We start from the raw sequence: 16,827 nt of genomic DNA on the forward strand, positions 1-16,827 counted from the left end.
AAAGTCCTGAATATACTAAACTTAGTAAACATGTAATTAAAAAAATCAATAATTTATCGATTTGCTTTAGCAACACGTTCTACCTCATCCTTTCTCTTAATAGCATAGCTATTTGGATTTTCCTTGGCACAGTTCATAATTTCATCAGCCAAGCATTCAGCAATGGTCTTGATGTTTCTGAAAGCCTGAGTACGAGCACCAGTACAAATAAGATAAATAGCTTGGTTGACACGTCTCAATGGTGAAACGTCAACAGCTTGACGTCTGACAGCACCAGCAGAACCAATACTAGTAGAATCTTCACGAGGACCTCCATTCTTAACAGCATCTACAAAGACTTGAATTGGATTTTGATCAGTGACGAGATGAATAATATCAAAAGCAGCACGAACTATACGTATAGCCTGGTTCTTTTTACCATTGTTTCTACCATGCATCATTAAAGAACATACAAGTCTTTCAACAATTGGGCAAAGAGCCTTTCTAAAACGCTTAACTTGGTATCTACCTGCAGTAACTGGAGCATATACGCAAGCCTTGTCCTTGACGGCAATGTAATCTACAAGAGATAAGTCAGAAACATTGACATCGTCATAAGACCACTTGCCGAATAATTTAACATCAGAAGTAGAGAAAGTTGCCATTTTGACTTCGTTTCTTAAACCAATTTTTTTAAATTAATTAATCCTTAAAAGTCTTTCCTTCTTAGTAAACTTGTACTAGAAATTCTCAACAAAGCTAATTCCTCTCAATTTAAAAAGCCTTTCTTGATTTATTTGTCAAATATTTTCTATTAGTTTTAATAGGTAGACACGAAAATGTGTTTATTGAATAAATTTATTAATATTATTTTTTTAAAAAAATTTATTTTAAATTAAAAATTATTTATTTTATTTATTAATATTGTTTTACTATGACTCGTCTAAATAAGCCGTCTCAAATATACATTCAGCGTGGAATGCCCGCCTAAATTTTGGGCGGGCAGTTGGAATCATTAATATTAAATGTGGGAGAAAAAATTAAATGATTTTAATTAATTTGTTTAGAATAATTAAAAATGATTATTAGTATTACTACTACTACTGCTATTACTACAATTTTTAGTATTTTGGTGATTACGCCTAGAATTTGGATAGATTCTTGTTGTAGTTCTTTCATTATCCTCTAAATGGTGTGAAGAGTTCCATTTAATACAAATACACACTCGTCTCGGATTATTTTGAGAATAGTCTTTGTGGCTAGTATCTTCATATTGTCTAATATTGTGGTCATACAATACAATCTGACTAATTGCGCAATTTTCACACGGGAAAATGGCAGACTCCTCTAAGGATGGGAGAGGACTTCTATGCATGAATAGTCTCTTCATTATCATATCTTGAAAAAGTCCATGACTAATTAGAATATTAGTATTTCCTTGATATTCGGTACCTTTTTTTTGCAAATCTTCGCAACTAATTTCCCATAATAATTCTGCAACTTTTTGTGCTCTCTCAGAGGCCTCTTTGAAAGTTTCTTGAGGTTTTCCCCACCACCCTTTTTCTGTGATCCTATCATCTAATTGAAAATTTGGGAATTCTTCCATTATTTCACTCCTTTTTTTCCCGCCACAAACTTCTTTTGATTCTCTGGGACTATAGACATGTCTTCTGCCTTTAAAAACTCCTCCAACTTCACATAGATCTGGATTTACAAATACTGGAATACTAAGAATTTTCTGGATCTCATTTGCAGTCTCTAATGACCTTTGCATTGGCGAACAATAAATTGCTTTGAATGTTGGACTAGCCAAATTCATTGACTTCTGGTCTTCCCTTTCTTGTTTCCACACCTTAACACTTTCTGAAGCTAAATATAATCCAGTTTTTTCTGCCTGTATACGTCCTAACTCCGTTAATGTTGGATCTGGAACTCTTTCATCACTATACTTTTCTCCTAAATCTGTTGAATCATTGTTATTGGTTGCATTGTTTGCTGACTCTGCATGCCTAATAAAAAACCACATTGATCCTATTCTCTAGTCTTAATCAATATTTTAAATTTCTTGATCAAGAAGTTGGCGCCAAATATATGCATGCTTTATTCTTCAAATCTATTAATATTTTCTACATGTAAATCCTTTTCTAAGCCAAGTCTTTTTTTTGTAATAACTAATATTTTATACTCAAATATAAATTTCCACTCTAACGATATTTTTTGCCTTATTAACCTCTCAAACCTAATCCATTATGTTTTAACAACCCTATCAACTTCATATCCTTCTAATCAAACTCTAGAAACATCAATATTCTATCTCCTAATATACCCAATACCCTCCTATCTAAAGTTATTCCTCTAACTCCAATCTTCCTTGCATGCAAGTTCTTTATTCACTTTCTTTTATTATCCTCGAATTTATGTCTACCACACTTTAATAGTTTTGGCGGGAAAGTCTACCAACATGTTAAAGGCTTTTTATTAATGGATAAAAGTAAATTTGATAAATAGAAAAGGCTGAATTACCTTTTTGAAAATTGGGAAAAGATGGATCTCCAGTTAGAAAAAAAGGAAGTTCTAGAGAGCAGAAGTTTGGTTTGGGTAAAGCACCCAAAATTGGCTTGGGCTCCAGCCACTATATTAAGAAGAGAGGAACAAGGTTTTGTGGCTAGAGTTGAGGATGGCTTAGAGGTAAAGATTACCAGTGAACATGCTGAGAAGCATTCTGTTCATAAATCTAGTTTATCTGGTATACCTAATCTTTTAGTTTTGGGAGATTATTGTGAGGGAGCTTTGTTACATAATGTAAGAACAAGGTATTACCAAGATAACATATATACTTGTATAGGAAATCTTATATTAATTAGTATCAATCCATATAAGGTAATCCCAGAGCTTTATGGTAGAAATCTGTTTAATTTATATAGAAATGGCTTAGAATCTGTGAACTCTATGAATTCTAGCCAAAAATCTGACGAGAATAAAAGTGACCAATACAGTGGACTACCTCCTCATATTTTTAAGATGGCTCAGAATGCATATGACTCCTTATTTAAAGATAAGAAGAGTCAGAGCATTATAATTACTGGAGAAAGTGGAGCAGGGAAAACAGAAGCAACAAAGATCATTCTATGCTATTTAGCAAATATACAAAAATCTACATCCTCTTTTGATTTTACTGGTGGTCGTCCTAATTCTGCCTTAAGTCCCTCAATTTACTCATGTAATGCAAGTCCTATAAGTTTAGTTTCCCCAAAGACTGATGATTCTTCAATAGAGAATCTTGTGTTAAGAAGTAATCCTATCTTAGAAGCTTTTGGTAATGCAAAAACAATAAGAAATGATAACTCATCTAGATTTGGAAAGTTCATAGAAATCTATTTTGATGCAACTGGGAAGTTAAGAGGAGCATCTATTTCGAACTACCTTTTAGAGAAATGTAGGCTTACAAACCAACAAGAAGGTGAAAGGAATTACCATATATTCTATTGTCTTGCAGCAGGAGTATCCAAAGGGATCTTCCCAGAATCAATTTCAGAAGAGCTTAATATTAAGTTTCAGGAAGATTTTGAGATCATTAGAGAGAACATTGAGATTCCAGGAAGAGATGATTGTTCTGAAATGAAGGAAGTTTTAGAGTGTTTAAAGTGTATTGGACTTTGTGAATCTGAAATTTTTGAGATCTTGAGAATATGTGCCGGTATACTACATCTTTGTAACTTTGATTTTATTCAAGAAAGTGCAAGTGATGCTCCGAAGGTACGAGATGACCAGATGGATTCTTTTAATTCAGCCTATAAATTACTTAAATTGGATCCAAATGAACTTTTGAATGTATTTCAATGGAAGAAACTTAAAGATCCTGAGACAGGAAGAATTATAAGGATGCCAGTTTCATTAGAAGCAGCTTTTCAAACAAGAGACTCAATGGCAAAAGCAATATACTCGAAATTATTTGATTGGTTAGTTTTTAGAATTAATAAATCCATGACAAATGGATTGATGAATAATAATATTGGAGGAGGTACCGGACAAGATATTTTGTCTAAGAAGAATTTTTCAGGAAGATCAATAGGTCTTTTGGATATTTATGGTTTTGAAGTCTTTGATTGTAACTCTTTTGAACAATTTTGTATTAACTTTAGTAACGAAAAGCTTCAACAACAGTTTAATCATCAGATGTTCCAAGAAGAACAACAAGTTTACGAAGGAGAAGGTATCGACTGGACAAGGATTGATTTTATTGATAATAAGGTAATTATTGATTCTCTTGAAAAGAAGCCAAATGGTATTTTTCCACTATTAGATTCCGAATGTTTAATGCCTCAAGGATCAGATTCATCATTCTTAAATAAGATTTTAAAGTTGTCAGGAGATTCAAATAAGACTCATAATAGTAATCAGATAATTTATAAACCAAGTAAGATGTCAAATAGCAGCTTTGCTGTTTCACATTATGCTGGTCCAGTAATTTACGATACCAGAGGATTTTTGGAGAAGAACAGAGATCAACTTCATTCAGATGTTACAGATCTTTTAAAGTTATCAGAATCATGTCTAATAATTGAATTATTTAATTCCAGACAATCAAATGAAAATTTAGCAAAAAGATCTTCAATTTCAAGATCCGGTACCGGTATAAAATTGAGTGAAGATCAATCATCAAATGCAAATTCAAATACAATTAATCGACCAAAAGGAATTCTAGTAACAGTTAGTGGAGCTTTTAGAGATCAGCTTAATGGACTGATTGAGACTTTGAATAGTACATCTCCAAGCTATATTAGGTGTATAAAGCCAAATAGTAGAAAGGCAGTGCATGAATTTGATAGCTTGGATGTATTACGTCAATTAAGATGTGCGGGTATGCTTGAGAGTATTAGGATTCGAAGATCTGGATACAGTGTAAGAAGAAAGTTTAAAGATTTTTATAATAGATATAAGATCCTTTATCCCTCTTTTGAGTCTCACGACTTTACTGGAGCTAAGAATTACTCATTGATTTGTAGGAAGATCTTAGAGAAGTTTCAGAGTGATCTTCAGGAGGGTCTAAATGAGGAGGAAAGAAGAAAGTGGGATTATTCTTGGCAAATTGGAAAGACTCAAGTTTTTGTTAAAGATTCTTTACAAACTCATCTAGAACATTCAGTATCTGAAGCTTGTCACAAATATTGTACAAGTATCTCAGCAACTTGGAGGATGTACAAAGCAAAGAAAGAGTATAAACAAATTAGAAAAGCTTCATTTAGTATCCAATCAAGATGGAGGTCATTCCAGATTAGGAAATCTTTCTTAGCAATTTTGGGATCTAGAATTCAAGCTGCAAGGGTTATTCAAAGGAGATATAGAGATCATTTGAAAATAAAGGAACAAATTAAACAGAAAGAAATCAGAAATATACCCGAATTGAATACGGTACCTAAAGATATTGATCATGATCAAAAGGTACCGAAATTATTGGATAGAATTGAAAATCAAGATAATGATCAGAATTTATCGTCAAACTCAGTTCCAACAAATGTTTCAAGACTTTGGGAGATTTTGGATTCTTTACAGACAAATAGTGACAAAACTAGACAAGATCTAGAACAAAATAAGGAGGTAGTAGAGAGAAAGGATGAAGAGATTGCAAATTCAAAGATAGAAATAGGATCACTCAAAGATAGAATAACTTTATATGAGGGCCAAATTAGCTCTTTAGAGTCAAAGATTAAGTTAATGGAATCTGAGCATAAAAGAATCATCAGTGATTTAGAATATAAGATGGAGATTTCAAAGATTTCTATGGAGACTGAGACTAGTAGGATTTCAGAATCCTATGAATCACAGAAATCTGATCTCAATAACAAGATCTTGGTTTTAGAGCAGAAAATAGAGGTTGAGAAGAACAGAGTATTGTATTTGGAAAGACTCTTAGAGCAATCTGATAAGGATTTGTCAGCTCTTAGAAAGCAGTTTTCTGCAGAAATTGAGGATAGACAACATGAGAGAGAATATTGTATGAAAGAGACAGAAAGGTACCGTGAAACACAGGTAAAACTTCAAAGTCAGCTTTCCATTCTAGAGCAGTCCAGATTAGCCTCTTTGAAGAATGTAGAAGATCTGAATAAGTATAAAACAAGAACTCAAGAGCTTGAGAAGGAGAATTCTGCTCTAAGACAGGAACTTAGTGAAAAGAATGAACGAATTTCCCAGCTAGAGGCAGCAAATCAACAACTAAAGTCCTCAAAACAGTTGGGATCGCAAAAACTCGACCATAGTTACTCAACCATAATGAGTAGATCTGATATTTCTACATGTGAAGATGTTATTTCTCTAAGCGGAAGCGGAACTCCAAACTACTACCATATTCACCCTTCACAAAAGTCTTCAGCAAATTCTTTAAGGTTAGCAGAATTAGAAAACCAATACTCTGAACTTGTCGATATCAATAACCAATTAAGAGAAAATGTTGATATCTTAGAGGACGATAAAGCAACCTTGCAAAAAAGGATTCTTGAACTTTTTGTTGAAAGAAGAGCATTAATGGACGAAAATAAGTCTTTAAATGTTAGAGTTCGTCAGAAATCTACACAAGTTGATGCCCTTAAATCTACTCTAACAGAACTCAGGAATACCGCTGAAAACAGTCTAAATGAGATCAGAAGTGAATGGGAAAGTTGTGTTCAAAGACTAGAAGCTACTCAATATGCTTTAATGGAATCCAGCAAAGAATTGGAAGTAGTTCGATCAGAAAGAGACGAGCTTCTAGCTTGTCTAGATGATGTACAACACTTCACTGAAGCTACGATGAAAAGAAGACAAAGATCTCTAACTTCTTGCATCACCGCCAATGATCCTGATCATATAACCGCTGAATCTTCTGAAATTCCAAGCTATATTCCTTACGATAACAATATAGACTCCTCGAACAATCTTAATATCATGAATACTCACTCTCCTATGGTTAATTCTTATAGAAGAAAACATAATAAAGGTACAGAGAATTAATGCTTTTTTTTTTCTTTATAATCTTTCAAGTTACCTATATGCATGCATGCAAATTCCTAGACGAGACGAGACGAACGTGTGAAAATATATCCATGCTTTAAAATTGAAAATTTAACTTTCAGATTTGATAGCTCTTGGAGCTGTAATATTGAAATGGTGATGACAATATTAATTTTAGAAAATAAATAAGTTTTTTTGATACTTTGTTAGTGAATAAATTAGTAGGAACATTTAGCTTTGATACCTTAATCTATTTATATATGTTTTTGAATACGCGCCTTGTTTGAATCTGTCTCATATATTCCTTTTAATTTAAGAAGAAATTAATCAAAAAAAAAAAGGAGAGGAAGAAAGAAAGAAAACTAATCCTAAATATGTTCAAAAAACAAAAGGGAAATGAATATCTAGTAAACTCAATATTAAAATTACTCCACAAAAATCCATTCGCATCCCATTGTTTGCAGTCTCACTCTACTTCCATGCAAGTATTTTTTATGGGCCCGCCATTTTAATCCACCCAATCCCCACACTTAGATAATCTAAAAAGGGTTTCTCTTTTTGGCGGCAAACCCGCACCCCCCCATAATAATTTCTTTATATCCCACAAAAATTAATTAAATTGGTTAAAAGCTGAAAGAGGGATAGAGGAGAGGAGGGCGGTAAAAGGGGAAAAAGAATTAAAGAGGAGAAAAAGAAATAATGCAAAGAAAGGTTTGAATCCCAAAGAAAAGAGTGAAAGGAAGAAATCAAAGGGGAAATAAGGAAAAATGGCAGTAAAGCCACAGATTAAAACAGAAAAAGATGGAGGAAAAGAAGAGGAAGACCAGTCTCGTCCTCTTGATCAAGTTGATATAGATATAATGAGAAAGTATGGAATGGGGCCATATGTGTCAAAGATTAAACAGGTGGAAACCGAGGTCAAAGATTTAATGTCAGCTATTTCAAAGCTGAATAGTATAAGAGAGTCAGATACAGGTTTGGCTCCTCCATCTCAATGGGATCTGGCAGCTGATAGACAAAATATGCAAATGGAACAGCCCTTACAGGTCGCAAGATGCACAAAAATTATAGATGCTGGTACAGAGGAAGCAAAATATATGATCAACATTAAACAAATGGCCAAGTATGTAGTTGGACTAGGAGATAAAGTTGCTCCAACTGATATAGAAGAAGGAATGAGAGTAGGTGTTGATCGTACCAAGTATAAGATTCAGATACCTTTACCACCAAAAATAGACCCCTCAGTTGCAATGATGACTGTAGAAGATAAACCTGATGTTACTTATAATGACATTGGAGGAGCAAAAGAGCAGTTGGAACGTCTAAGAGAAGTTGTGGAAATGCCTTTATTACATCCTGAGAGATTCGTACAATTAGGTATTGACCCGCCAAAAGGAGTATTATTGTATGGCCCTCCTGGTACTGGAAAGACTCTAACAGCAAGAGCCGTAGCAAATAGAACAGATGCATGTTTCATATGTGTTATTGGCTCCGAGTTGGTACAGAAATATGTTGGAGAAGGAGCAAGAATGGTTAGAGAACTTTTTAAATTAGCTAGAAGTAAGAAAGCATGTATATTGTTTATAGATGAAGTAGATGCAATAGGAGGAGCAAGAGGTGATGAAAGTGCTCATGGAGATCATGAGGTTCAAAGAACTATGCTTGAAATTGTGAATCAACTCGATGGATTTGATGCAAGAGGTAATATCAAGGTCCTTATGGCAACTAACAGGCCAGATACTTTGGATCCTGCTCTTCTTAGACCAGGAAGATTAGATAGAAAAGTTGAGTTCGGACTTCCAGATTTGGAAGGAAGAACCCAGATTTTTAGAATCCACGCTAAAGTAATGAGTATGGAAAGAGATATCAGATTTGAGCTCCTTTCTAGACTTTGTCCAAACTGTACAGGTGCCGATATAAGATCAGTCTGTACTGAAGCTGGAATGTTTGCAATTAGAGCAAGAAGGAAAAGTATCAGTGAAAAAGATCTTTTGGATGCCATTAACAAAGTTGTTAAAGGTTACAAGAAGTTCTCTGCAACAGCAAAGTATATGGTTTACAATTAAAAATTACAAGGATGATGCAAGTAAATATCAAAAGAAGAAAATAGCAATAATAATAATAAAACTTAAGTTAAATATAAGAATATACCATTCTAGTAGTCATTCATTGCATTGTATCCATAATACTCGTTTTTAAGATTTTGATACTCATACCAAGTATCCTCCTCAAAATCTTTTTCAGCTCTTAACTTTCTATATCTTTGAGCATATGCAATAAAAGCTACCAACAATAGAAATATACCTCCCAAAGCTATAGCAAATGAGACGCTTGGCTGTGGAACTGGATAATATCCAACACTATTGATTATTCCAAATGCTTCGTTCATCAAGAATGCATATAGACATAATGTTAGTGAACATATCAAAAAAGCAGCGAAACTGAAGGCTGTGGATAATCTCAAGCTTGAAATGTTACTCCTTAAGGAGCAAATCATTGCTCCTGTTAACATTCCGCATGTTATTGCCAAAACTATAGCTGTAGCATATGAGATATTCTTTACGATTCTATATGCATCACACTTGTGCGAGTACCAAATACATAATGGGGATGAGCAAGTCAAACCAAGTGCAAGCTTTCCTGCTGTTATACATGCAATTTCCCAAACCTCATTGTGTGACTGTGTCCTTCTGCCTATTACTGTTAAGAGCCCCCAATAACGTGGGTAGGGATAAAACCCCTTCCCTGCTGCATTATATAGCCAAGAAGATAGAAATATACTCATCATTAAAAGTACCATAGATCCAACACTAGCTGATAGTGCTGCTATATTTAAATCGAACTTTCCCTTTTTTTTTGCCATCTCGAATTACACTCTTCTATTCTTCATTTTAACTTAGAAAATGCATGAGTTAATCAACTGGTGTTTGGCGGGCTTTTCCCAAGAAAAGTAATATTGGCACACGGAAATAAATTAAATAATAATAATTTTTGTGTGGCCAAAGTAAAAGTTAAAAATGAATGTGTGAAATATCTATTTAGTAAAATAAAAGGATTTGGTTTTACATTAGTTTTGGTTTTTTTAGTATTTATTATGTACGGTAGCATTGGTAGTGTATTGTACAATCAATAATTATATATTAATAGTAAATACCAAATTCCAGAAATGAGTTGATTTTACTCTGTTAAGTTTTCTGAGAGGCTTTTATTGAATAAATTTACTTCATTTAGTTTATTAAAGATTCTGAAGAAATATAACTTAGGGTCTTATATTTCGAATAATTTTAAATATTAGATGTTCTGAATGAGAATTTAAATATTAGTAGTGAAATAAAATAGTTTCTGAGTATGTCCAAAGCATTATTATATTGGATTTACTTGATTTTTGGGAAAAAATCAAATAATATTGAATAATTGGTGATCTTAAAATGCTCTCTATAAGAAGTACCAATAAAAAGAAATAGGAAATAAATGGAGTTAACAATTAACCATCAAGAATTTTGAGGAAAAGCCCACGTAAAAATGACTCAGCTTCAGTGTCAAGAATTTGAATCAAAATATTAATGGTTTCTTGAATCAAATTTTTTGAAGAGAATTTTTCAATGATAAAATTGGTAATAGTATTCAAAGCATTTGGATCAGATTCACCAATAATACGTTTCATTTCCAATTCAACATATTCTTTATAATTCTCAAATTGGACTGATTTTAATATATTTTTCCAATTTTCTGCAGAAAATACCTCTTCTTTGCTATTAACTAAATGATTAATATCTTTCATCAGATTAAGAGAAGAACTAGAAGACGAGTTGTTATTACTTCCATCAATATTATTAATATTTTCAAGACTTTCAATAGGATTTTCAAATTGATGTTTCTGAAATTTGGGTAAATTAATAGAAATCTTTTCCATATTAGTATTATTGAAAACACTGTTGTTTTGAGTTCCAGTATTTAGAGTATTATTTGCTTCTTTTTTAATGGATTTATTAGGACTAAGAATGTTTTCAAAGTATTTGTGAGGTTTATTGGGGCTAAATGAAATAGATTCAGCCCTGGACTTTGAGTTAGCATCACTTTCATGATCATAAATTTCTGAATCAATATTATAATCAGAATGAGAATAATCCAGTTGCTTTGACTGAATCAATTCTTTATCAGATTGAATAATCTCAGAAATCATATCAAAAGTTTTCTTATTGGAGGATGATATGAACTTAAAATTATGATAAGATTCTTGCAAGATATCAAGCAAATATCTAAATGTTAAATCATTAGAAATGTCCATCTTTTCTGGAAATAACTTAACAAGTTCATATAGTTCATCATCTAATTCTTGTAGCTTTTTCTCAAACTTTTTATTTTTTTCCTCAAATCTTTTCATTCTTAATTTCTCCTTTGGGTTTTGTGGGAACCCAATTAGTACTCCACTCTTGTGCATTTGTGAACTTATCCCTGAGTCATCTAAATTTGAATATGAAATTCTCTTGTTATTTCTTTCTTGATCATCATTGTTTGAACTTTTATTATCGCCATGCTCTGTAGATGTTTGTTCTTGTTCTGAATCCAATTCAAATGTCATCCCTGCCAATAAACGCTGAATTGATATTCTCAGTTTTGAATCTGAAGTTGAAAGTTCATTAAGTATCGTTTCAATTGTACAATCTCCCCCTCTATGCTTCAGTAACTCATTAATTCGATTACTTTGCCATTTTGCTATTTCTTTATCAATTCCATGCTGGTACTTTACTAACAACTGTCCACCTGAAATCTTTATTCCATTCAAAGCACTAACTGCATTTATAACACCTTCTGGAGAATCAAACTCACATAAACCAAAAGATGAAAGCTTCTTTGTTGTTGGATCCTCCTGACGGCTCCATCTCAAAATCGTACCGCATTCACTTAGTAACTTTCGAATGTGTGTATTTGTGACTTGAGCTGGAATCTTCCCAACATATACCGTTGTCATTCCTGGTGTTGCATTTGAGTCAATTCCAATTTCCTTTGACTTTGAATTAATATTTGACCATTTTGAATTCTGAAAAGCTATTGATTGACTCTTTATTACCCCCCTTCCTTGGTTTGATAACCCCAATCCATGATAACGAGTTTTTGTCGTTTCATCCTTCTTACTTGGATTCTGATTTGACATTTATTATTGCTCTTAGCTTCCTTATCAAAGAAAAATTAGTAACATCCAGTACAAGTATTACAACTATCTCAGTTTCTTTGTTAGTTTTCCTCTACTCAAAGTCCAATACCTCTTGATATTAATTTCCAAATAAAATTCTCTTTTTTGAATTTAGCTATTTTCAAAAAAAGGATTACCAAATTGTATCAATTAGCTCAACTTATTCATTAAAAAATACTGCAAATATAATTTAACTAATTAATGTAAGCATATTGACATTTTTTTGTCGTGCCGCCAAATTTCCATTTGTATTTTATTATTTTAAATTATATACACTCGTTGCTGCTAAGCTATTGATTCTTTGACAATAAAAAAAAGTTAAATTTTACAAGCAGTTCTCTGCTTTTGATCATACAATCAAGCTTATTCCGCCTTGATATTTCTTTATTATCATTTCTTCTCTTTTTCTTTTTGTTTAATTCACGATTTTTTTTTTCTCTTTTATTATCTTCATTTAAAATGCCAACATAAATATTTTTATAAAATTTCAAAAATCTGCATTTCCACATTAATACGTAATTATTTCTGCATGCAAACACCGGCACGCTGACAATTATTTAATGAAAAATTTTGTTTGTTTGCATGTAATGCCGGTATATTAATTAGGAAAAAAAAAATGTGCGCCTAATTCGAAAATTATTTTCTGTAATTTATTATTAATCAGGTTCGATTCCCACACTACCCATTTTTTTATTATTTTGAGTGGATGAGGGGCCACACAGTGAAATTTTGCCCTCTTTATTTTTTGCTTGTTTACATGTTAAATATTTGGGAGGGTAGGAGGCAAGAAAAAAAAACAATTAAAATAAAAATTGCCTCATTAATAACTTTAATGGAGTCAATATGAATCATGTCACTGCTTTCTTGGAGCGAATGGATGACCTTTCAAGAAAGAATTACATAGAAAGAAATGGAAAGGGAAAATTATTCGATTTACTAAGGAAAACTGCTACCCAGATTTCTTTAAAAAATCAACTTTTTTATACAGAATATAAAACAGGGAAAACTTTAACTTTCTTTGAGGAACTTAATAGAAGCTTTCCCATTATCTGTTTGTTATTATTTGAAAGAAGAGTAAGGTCAAAATCAGACGGAATTGTAGTTAGATATAAAGAGTTTAGAAGATGTAGAGATCATTGCCCTGAAATTTTTAGTCAATTCTTAACCCCGTCTATGTATGCAAAGATGTTCAAAGATTGTTATGGGTTTATTTCTCCAACAAAGTTCATTAATACATGTCTAAAAATACTTTATACTTTCCAAATCAGATCAGAACTGGGATATATTAATCCCATGGAAGAAGTGATCACATACTACGATTTCTTATATTGGATAAAAAACTCTATTCGAGAGAATTCTGAGACAAAACTGGGCCTTGTAAGACAATTTTCTATAAATCATCCTAATTTTGAGAACTTTTATGCTAATTATGTAATAGAAAGAATAATTTTTTTTTCTGGTTCAAAGAATAGTATAATAAGAATTCAAGATCTAATTTCTTCCGATCAATTTGCAAGGTTCCTAGAATTAAGACTTGCTGATACTTCAGAATCTGAAAATCCATTTAATCCTCAGCTAATTTTTCAAATATTTGAGTGGTTTGAGTACAGAACCAAATCAATTAATACAGAACAAAATGGTCAATTCACTAATGAAGATAGTGAAGACCAAAACCAGAATCTATCAGTTGGAAACTTTGAAGATAAGCTATTTTTACCAGAAATGCTTCAGCAATTACTTATGGACTTTGAATACATTATTCCAATCTTTGTAATTTATAGAATTTTTGAGGTTCATTCAGAAAATTGTAAGTCTATAACTGATTCTAATGGACAAACAAGAACTGCTATAGGAATTAAGACAGTTTTTAAAGTATTGTTTTCATTAGAATTCAGAGAATCACCGCAATCAATCAATTGGTTTTGGAATATTTTAGATCTAAATGAGACAGGATATATTGACCAATCAGTAATTAGCTGTTTCTGGAAGAGTATGGTTGCAAGTATCGAACAAATCTATTCAATTGAATCTCTACCTCTTTTTGAACATATAAGTGATGAGATTTTTGATATGATTTGTCCTGGAGAATTGAATGGTAAAATTTACAAGAAGGCTTTTAAAGATTCTCCTATGGCTTCAACAGTAATTTCCTATCTTTGTGACCCAAAAGCTTTCATTGCAATTGAAATGAGAGAGGAAATTATCGCTCAGAATGCTTCAAGAAATTTAGAAGACAACCAAACCAGTCTTGATCTCGAAAAACCTTCATATAACGACTCTGAGTCAAATTCAGATACAATAGATTGCTCTCAAGAATCTATCAGTGTTACTTAGATTTTTTTTTTTTTTTACTTTATAATTAGCATAGAATTATTCATTAAACCGTTAATACTTGACTCTTTTTTTAGTGCTAAAATAAAAATGAATCAGATCATTTAAAAAAAAACATTTTAAATACTCATTTATCAATATACAAATACAAAAAAAAAACTTCAAATAATATTTATTTGATGCATATGAAAATCCTACTTAAACCTTACCTAAATGTAGAGGGAGCAAAATTTGGGTACTGGGGATTTTGTCTTGGGTCAGAGGAATAGTTATTAAACTGTCTTGCAGTAGAAATTTGTTGTGCTTGACCCATTTTATGAGGTAAATTATTAACTTGAGAAAAATTTGCAATCCTAACATTAACGCTGGGTTGAGGATTACTCGGTCTAAAATTGGTTTCGTAATTGCTAATTCGAATTGCATTAAATGTGTTAGTACTAACATTTGGATTTGATGAACAAGTTTGGTGATATATATTAGGTATTTCAACTCTTTGATTATTGTTAGAATTGTTCGGAAAGATTACCTGAGACTTAGGAGGAGCAAGTCTATATGTGATTGTATTGGTAGTATGTGGCTCATTATTTATGGGTATAGAGGTATTATATATAGTAGATTCAATATCTTGGGTCTTTTTTGGGGTTGCTGCTCTTACTCCGTTTGATTCTGTTTGTACTCTTTCATTATTTGTAGTAGTATTTGTTGCCTTATTGCTTGTATGTTCATTAGATTCTTCAGTATCTGCTGATTGCTCCATCTCCTTATACCATTGTGTAATTAATGGATAAGACATAACAGCTTGAAAAAGATCATGTAATTTTGGGAATTCTTCGAGTAGTTTTTCTGTAGAAACATCATTCTCATTTAGGAATTTGGAATTTTCTTTGATTAGAATAGAATCATCATAAATAATACTGAATAAGAAAAGCTCAGAATAGCTTGGGCAATTACACAATTGTCTTGGGACTTCTTTACCTTCTGCTGTAGTAGAATCCAAAGCAATAGCTTCGCCTTTTAATGGAATAAATGGATTTGCAGAAAAATTGGACAAAATAGCTTCAACAGATTTAAAGAATTTTCTTCTAGATTTCAGATAATTCTTATAGTAATTATCATCAGAAACTGCAGCTCCAGAGGTCTTTTTTGTATCTTCAATAATTTTGTTAATATTTCTACTGAAGTTTGTCATTCTAGAACTGTTCAAATCTGTTTCAGTAGCTTCTTCTTTTGTATCTTGGAACATTTTACTTTCGGAAATTTTCTCAAGTATTGCAAGAAGCAGCTCATTTCTCCACTCAGAAAGGGTTTCAGAAAATATATCCAAAGCATAGTCCCTATATGCATCAATTCCATACTCACCTATCTTTTTGGCAATATATCTCAAAGTAGGAACAGTACCAAATAAATGAAACTTATTGTTATGTATGATCAATGGATAAGAAAATCCAGAATCTTGATCAACTGAGGAAGAATAAACACCAATATTAATGTTCTCATCATTCAATGAAATATTAACAAATGAGTGCTTAATTTGCTTGCAAAGCATAAAGAATCGGATTGCCCCACCAAGTCCTACATATTTTCCTAGATCATAATAATGAGCAACAACACTTCCAATATCAGTGATAGAAACAATTTGCTTCATTCCAGAAATTGAAGTATATGCTGCAGTTGTAAAGTTTGGAATACTTGGAGAAAATTGGGAATAATCCATTGGGTTTACAAAATTATTTCCTCTTTGATAAATATCCTTTGGAGAAACCCCATGCAAATTCTGATATGAAACAAATCTATTTCCATTACCTTGTACACCCCAATAGTGAGGGTCATTGCCTTGATTAGGTATGTTTGCTTCTCCTGTCATATTTTCCCTCTGATTTCTTCCCATATTCAACAAGTTTGCCAGCCCTGAAGTCCAGGAATTTATTGTATTATTCATTTTCCCACTTGTAATTATTTTTAAAGATACTGAGCAATGCTTTATAGTTTTTAAAAGTCAAGAAAATCCACAGTCCATCCATGTACATGGGTATTGCATCCCCAATGATAATTACTTTAAGTTTAATTTTTGTTTGAGCGCGCTTAGTGTGGATTATAATGTTGAGATCTTTAATTAATCAATTCAGAAAATTATATATTATTTGTGATTGCACCCCTCCTTGTTCAAATAAAAACTTTCATACAATATTTCAATTATTTACATAAAACTCTTATCTTTCTTTAATTTCCGTTTTAATATAACCCTTTTTTTTGCTTGTATTATTTTTTTTCTTCTAATTTAATTTAATGTTATAAATATTAATTTAAAAAATCATGTGGACATTGCATGAATTTTT

At 32.0% G+C, this 16,827-nt stretch overlaps 8 protein-coding genes across 8 annotated transcripts; 3 read left to right on the forward strand and 5 right to left on the reverse strand.

Moving 5' to 3' along the window:
• Positions 1 to 53: 53 nt before the first annotated feature.
• On the reverse strand, positions 54 to 677 carry cgd6_4320 (40S ribosomal protein S5; the record flags this gene model as incomplete). The annotated part of the gene is made up of 1 exon (XM_627764.1): positions 54 to 677. A coding segment is annotated over one exon (624 nt), but the record flags the coding sequence as incomplete, so codon positions are not given.
• Positions 678 to 1,051: 374 nt separating this feature from the next.
• cgd6_4330 (phosphoglycerate mutase family) lies at positions 1,052 to 2,005 on the reverse strand (the record flags this gene model as incomplete). Its single annotated transcript, XM_627765.1, has 1 exon — positions 1,052 to 2,005. The coding sequence occupies one exon, from the start codon at positions 2,003 to 2,005 to the stop codon at positions 1,052 to 1,054; it is 954 nt and encodes a 317-aa protein (XP_627765.1).
• Positions 2,006 to 2,523: 518 nt separating this feature from the next.
• Positions 2,524 to 6,966, forward strand: cgd6_4340 (myosin-related protein, putative; the record flags this gene model as incomplete). The annotated part of the gene is made up of 1 exon (XM_001388311.1): positions 2,524 to 6,966. The coding sequence occupies one exon, from the start codon at positions 2,524 to 2,526 to the stop codon at positions 6,964 to 6,966; it is 4,443 nt and encodes a 1,480-aa protein (XP_001388348.1).
• A 767-nt stretch (positions 6,967 to 7,733) lies between these two features.
• cgd6_4350 (26S proteasome regulatory subunit 7 (RPT1)-like. AAA atpase) lies at positions 7,734 to 9,032 on the forward strand (the record flags this gene model as incomplete). The annotated part of the gene is made up of 1 exon (XM_627766.1): positions 7,734 to 9,032. The coding sequence occupies one exon, from the start codon at positions 7,734 to 7,736 to the stop codon at positions 9,030 to 9,032; it is 1,299 nt and encodes a 432-aa protein (XP_627766.1).
• An 89-nt stretch (positions 9,033 to 9,121) lies between these two features.
• cgd6_4360 (hypothetical protein having a signal peptide and 4 transmembrane domains) lies at positions 9,122 to 9,829 on the reverse strand (the record flags this gene model as incomplete). Its single annotated transcript, XM_627767.1, has 1 exon — positions 9,122 to 9,829. One exon carries the CDS (start codon positions 9,827 to 9,829, stop codon positions 9,122 to 9,124), a length of 708 nt encoding a protein of 235 aa, XP_627767.1.
• A 621-nt stretch (positions 9,830 to 10,450) lies between these two features.
• On the reverse strand, positions 10,451 to 12,121 carry cgd6_4370 (SPBC24E9.10-like. RRM domain protein, no PWI domain.; the record flags this gene model as incomplete). Its single annotated transcript, XM_627768.1, has 1 exon — positions 10,451 to 12,121. The coding sequence occupies one exon, from the start codon at positions 12,119 to 12,121 to the stop codon at positions 10,451 to 10,453; it is 1,671 nt and encodes a 556-aa protein (XP_627768.1).
• An 882-nt stretch (positions 12,122 to 13,003) lies between these two features.
• cgd6_4380 (phosphatase subunit gene g4-1; of possible animal origin; EF-hand, calcium binding domains) lies at positions 13,004 to 14,494 on the forward strand (the record flags this gene model as incomplete). The annotated part of the gene is made up of 1 exon (XM_627769.1): positions 13,004 to 14,494. One exon carries the CDS (start codon positions 13,004 to 13,006, stop codon positions 14,492 to 14,494), a length of 1,491 nt encoding a protein of 496 aa, XP_627769.1.
• Positions 14,495 to 14,696: 202 nt separating this feature from the next.
• cgd6_4390 (hypothetical low complexity protein) lies at positions 14,697 to 16,430 on the reverse strand (the record flags this gene model as incomplete). The annotated part of the gene is made up of 1 exon (XM_627770.1): positions 14,697 to 16,430. The coding sequence occupies one exon, from the start codon at positions 16,428 to 16,430 to the stop codon at positions 14,697 to 14,699; it is 1,734 nt and encodes a 577-aa protein (XP_627770.1).
• Positions 16,431 to 16,827: the final 397 nt, after the last annotated feature.

Source organism: Cryptosporidium parvum, chromosome 6 (genome assembly GCF_000165345.1).
Source record: "Cryptosporidium parvum Iowa II chromosome 6, whole genome shotgun sequence".
Lineage (NCBI taxonomy): Eukaryota > Apicomplexa > Conoidasida > Eucoccidiorida > Cryptosporidiidae > Cryptosporidium > Cryptosporidium parvum.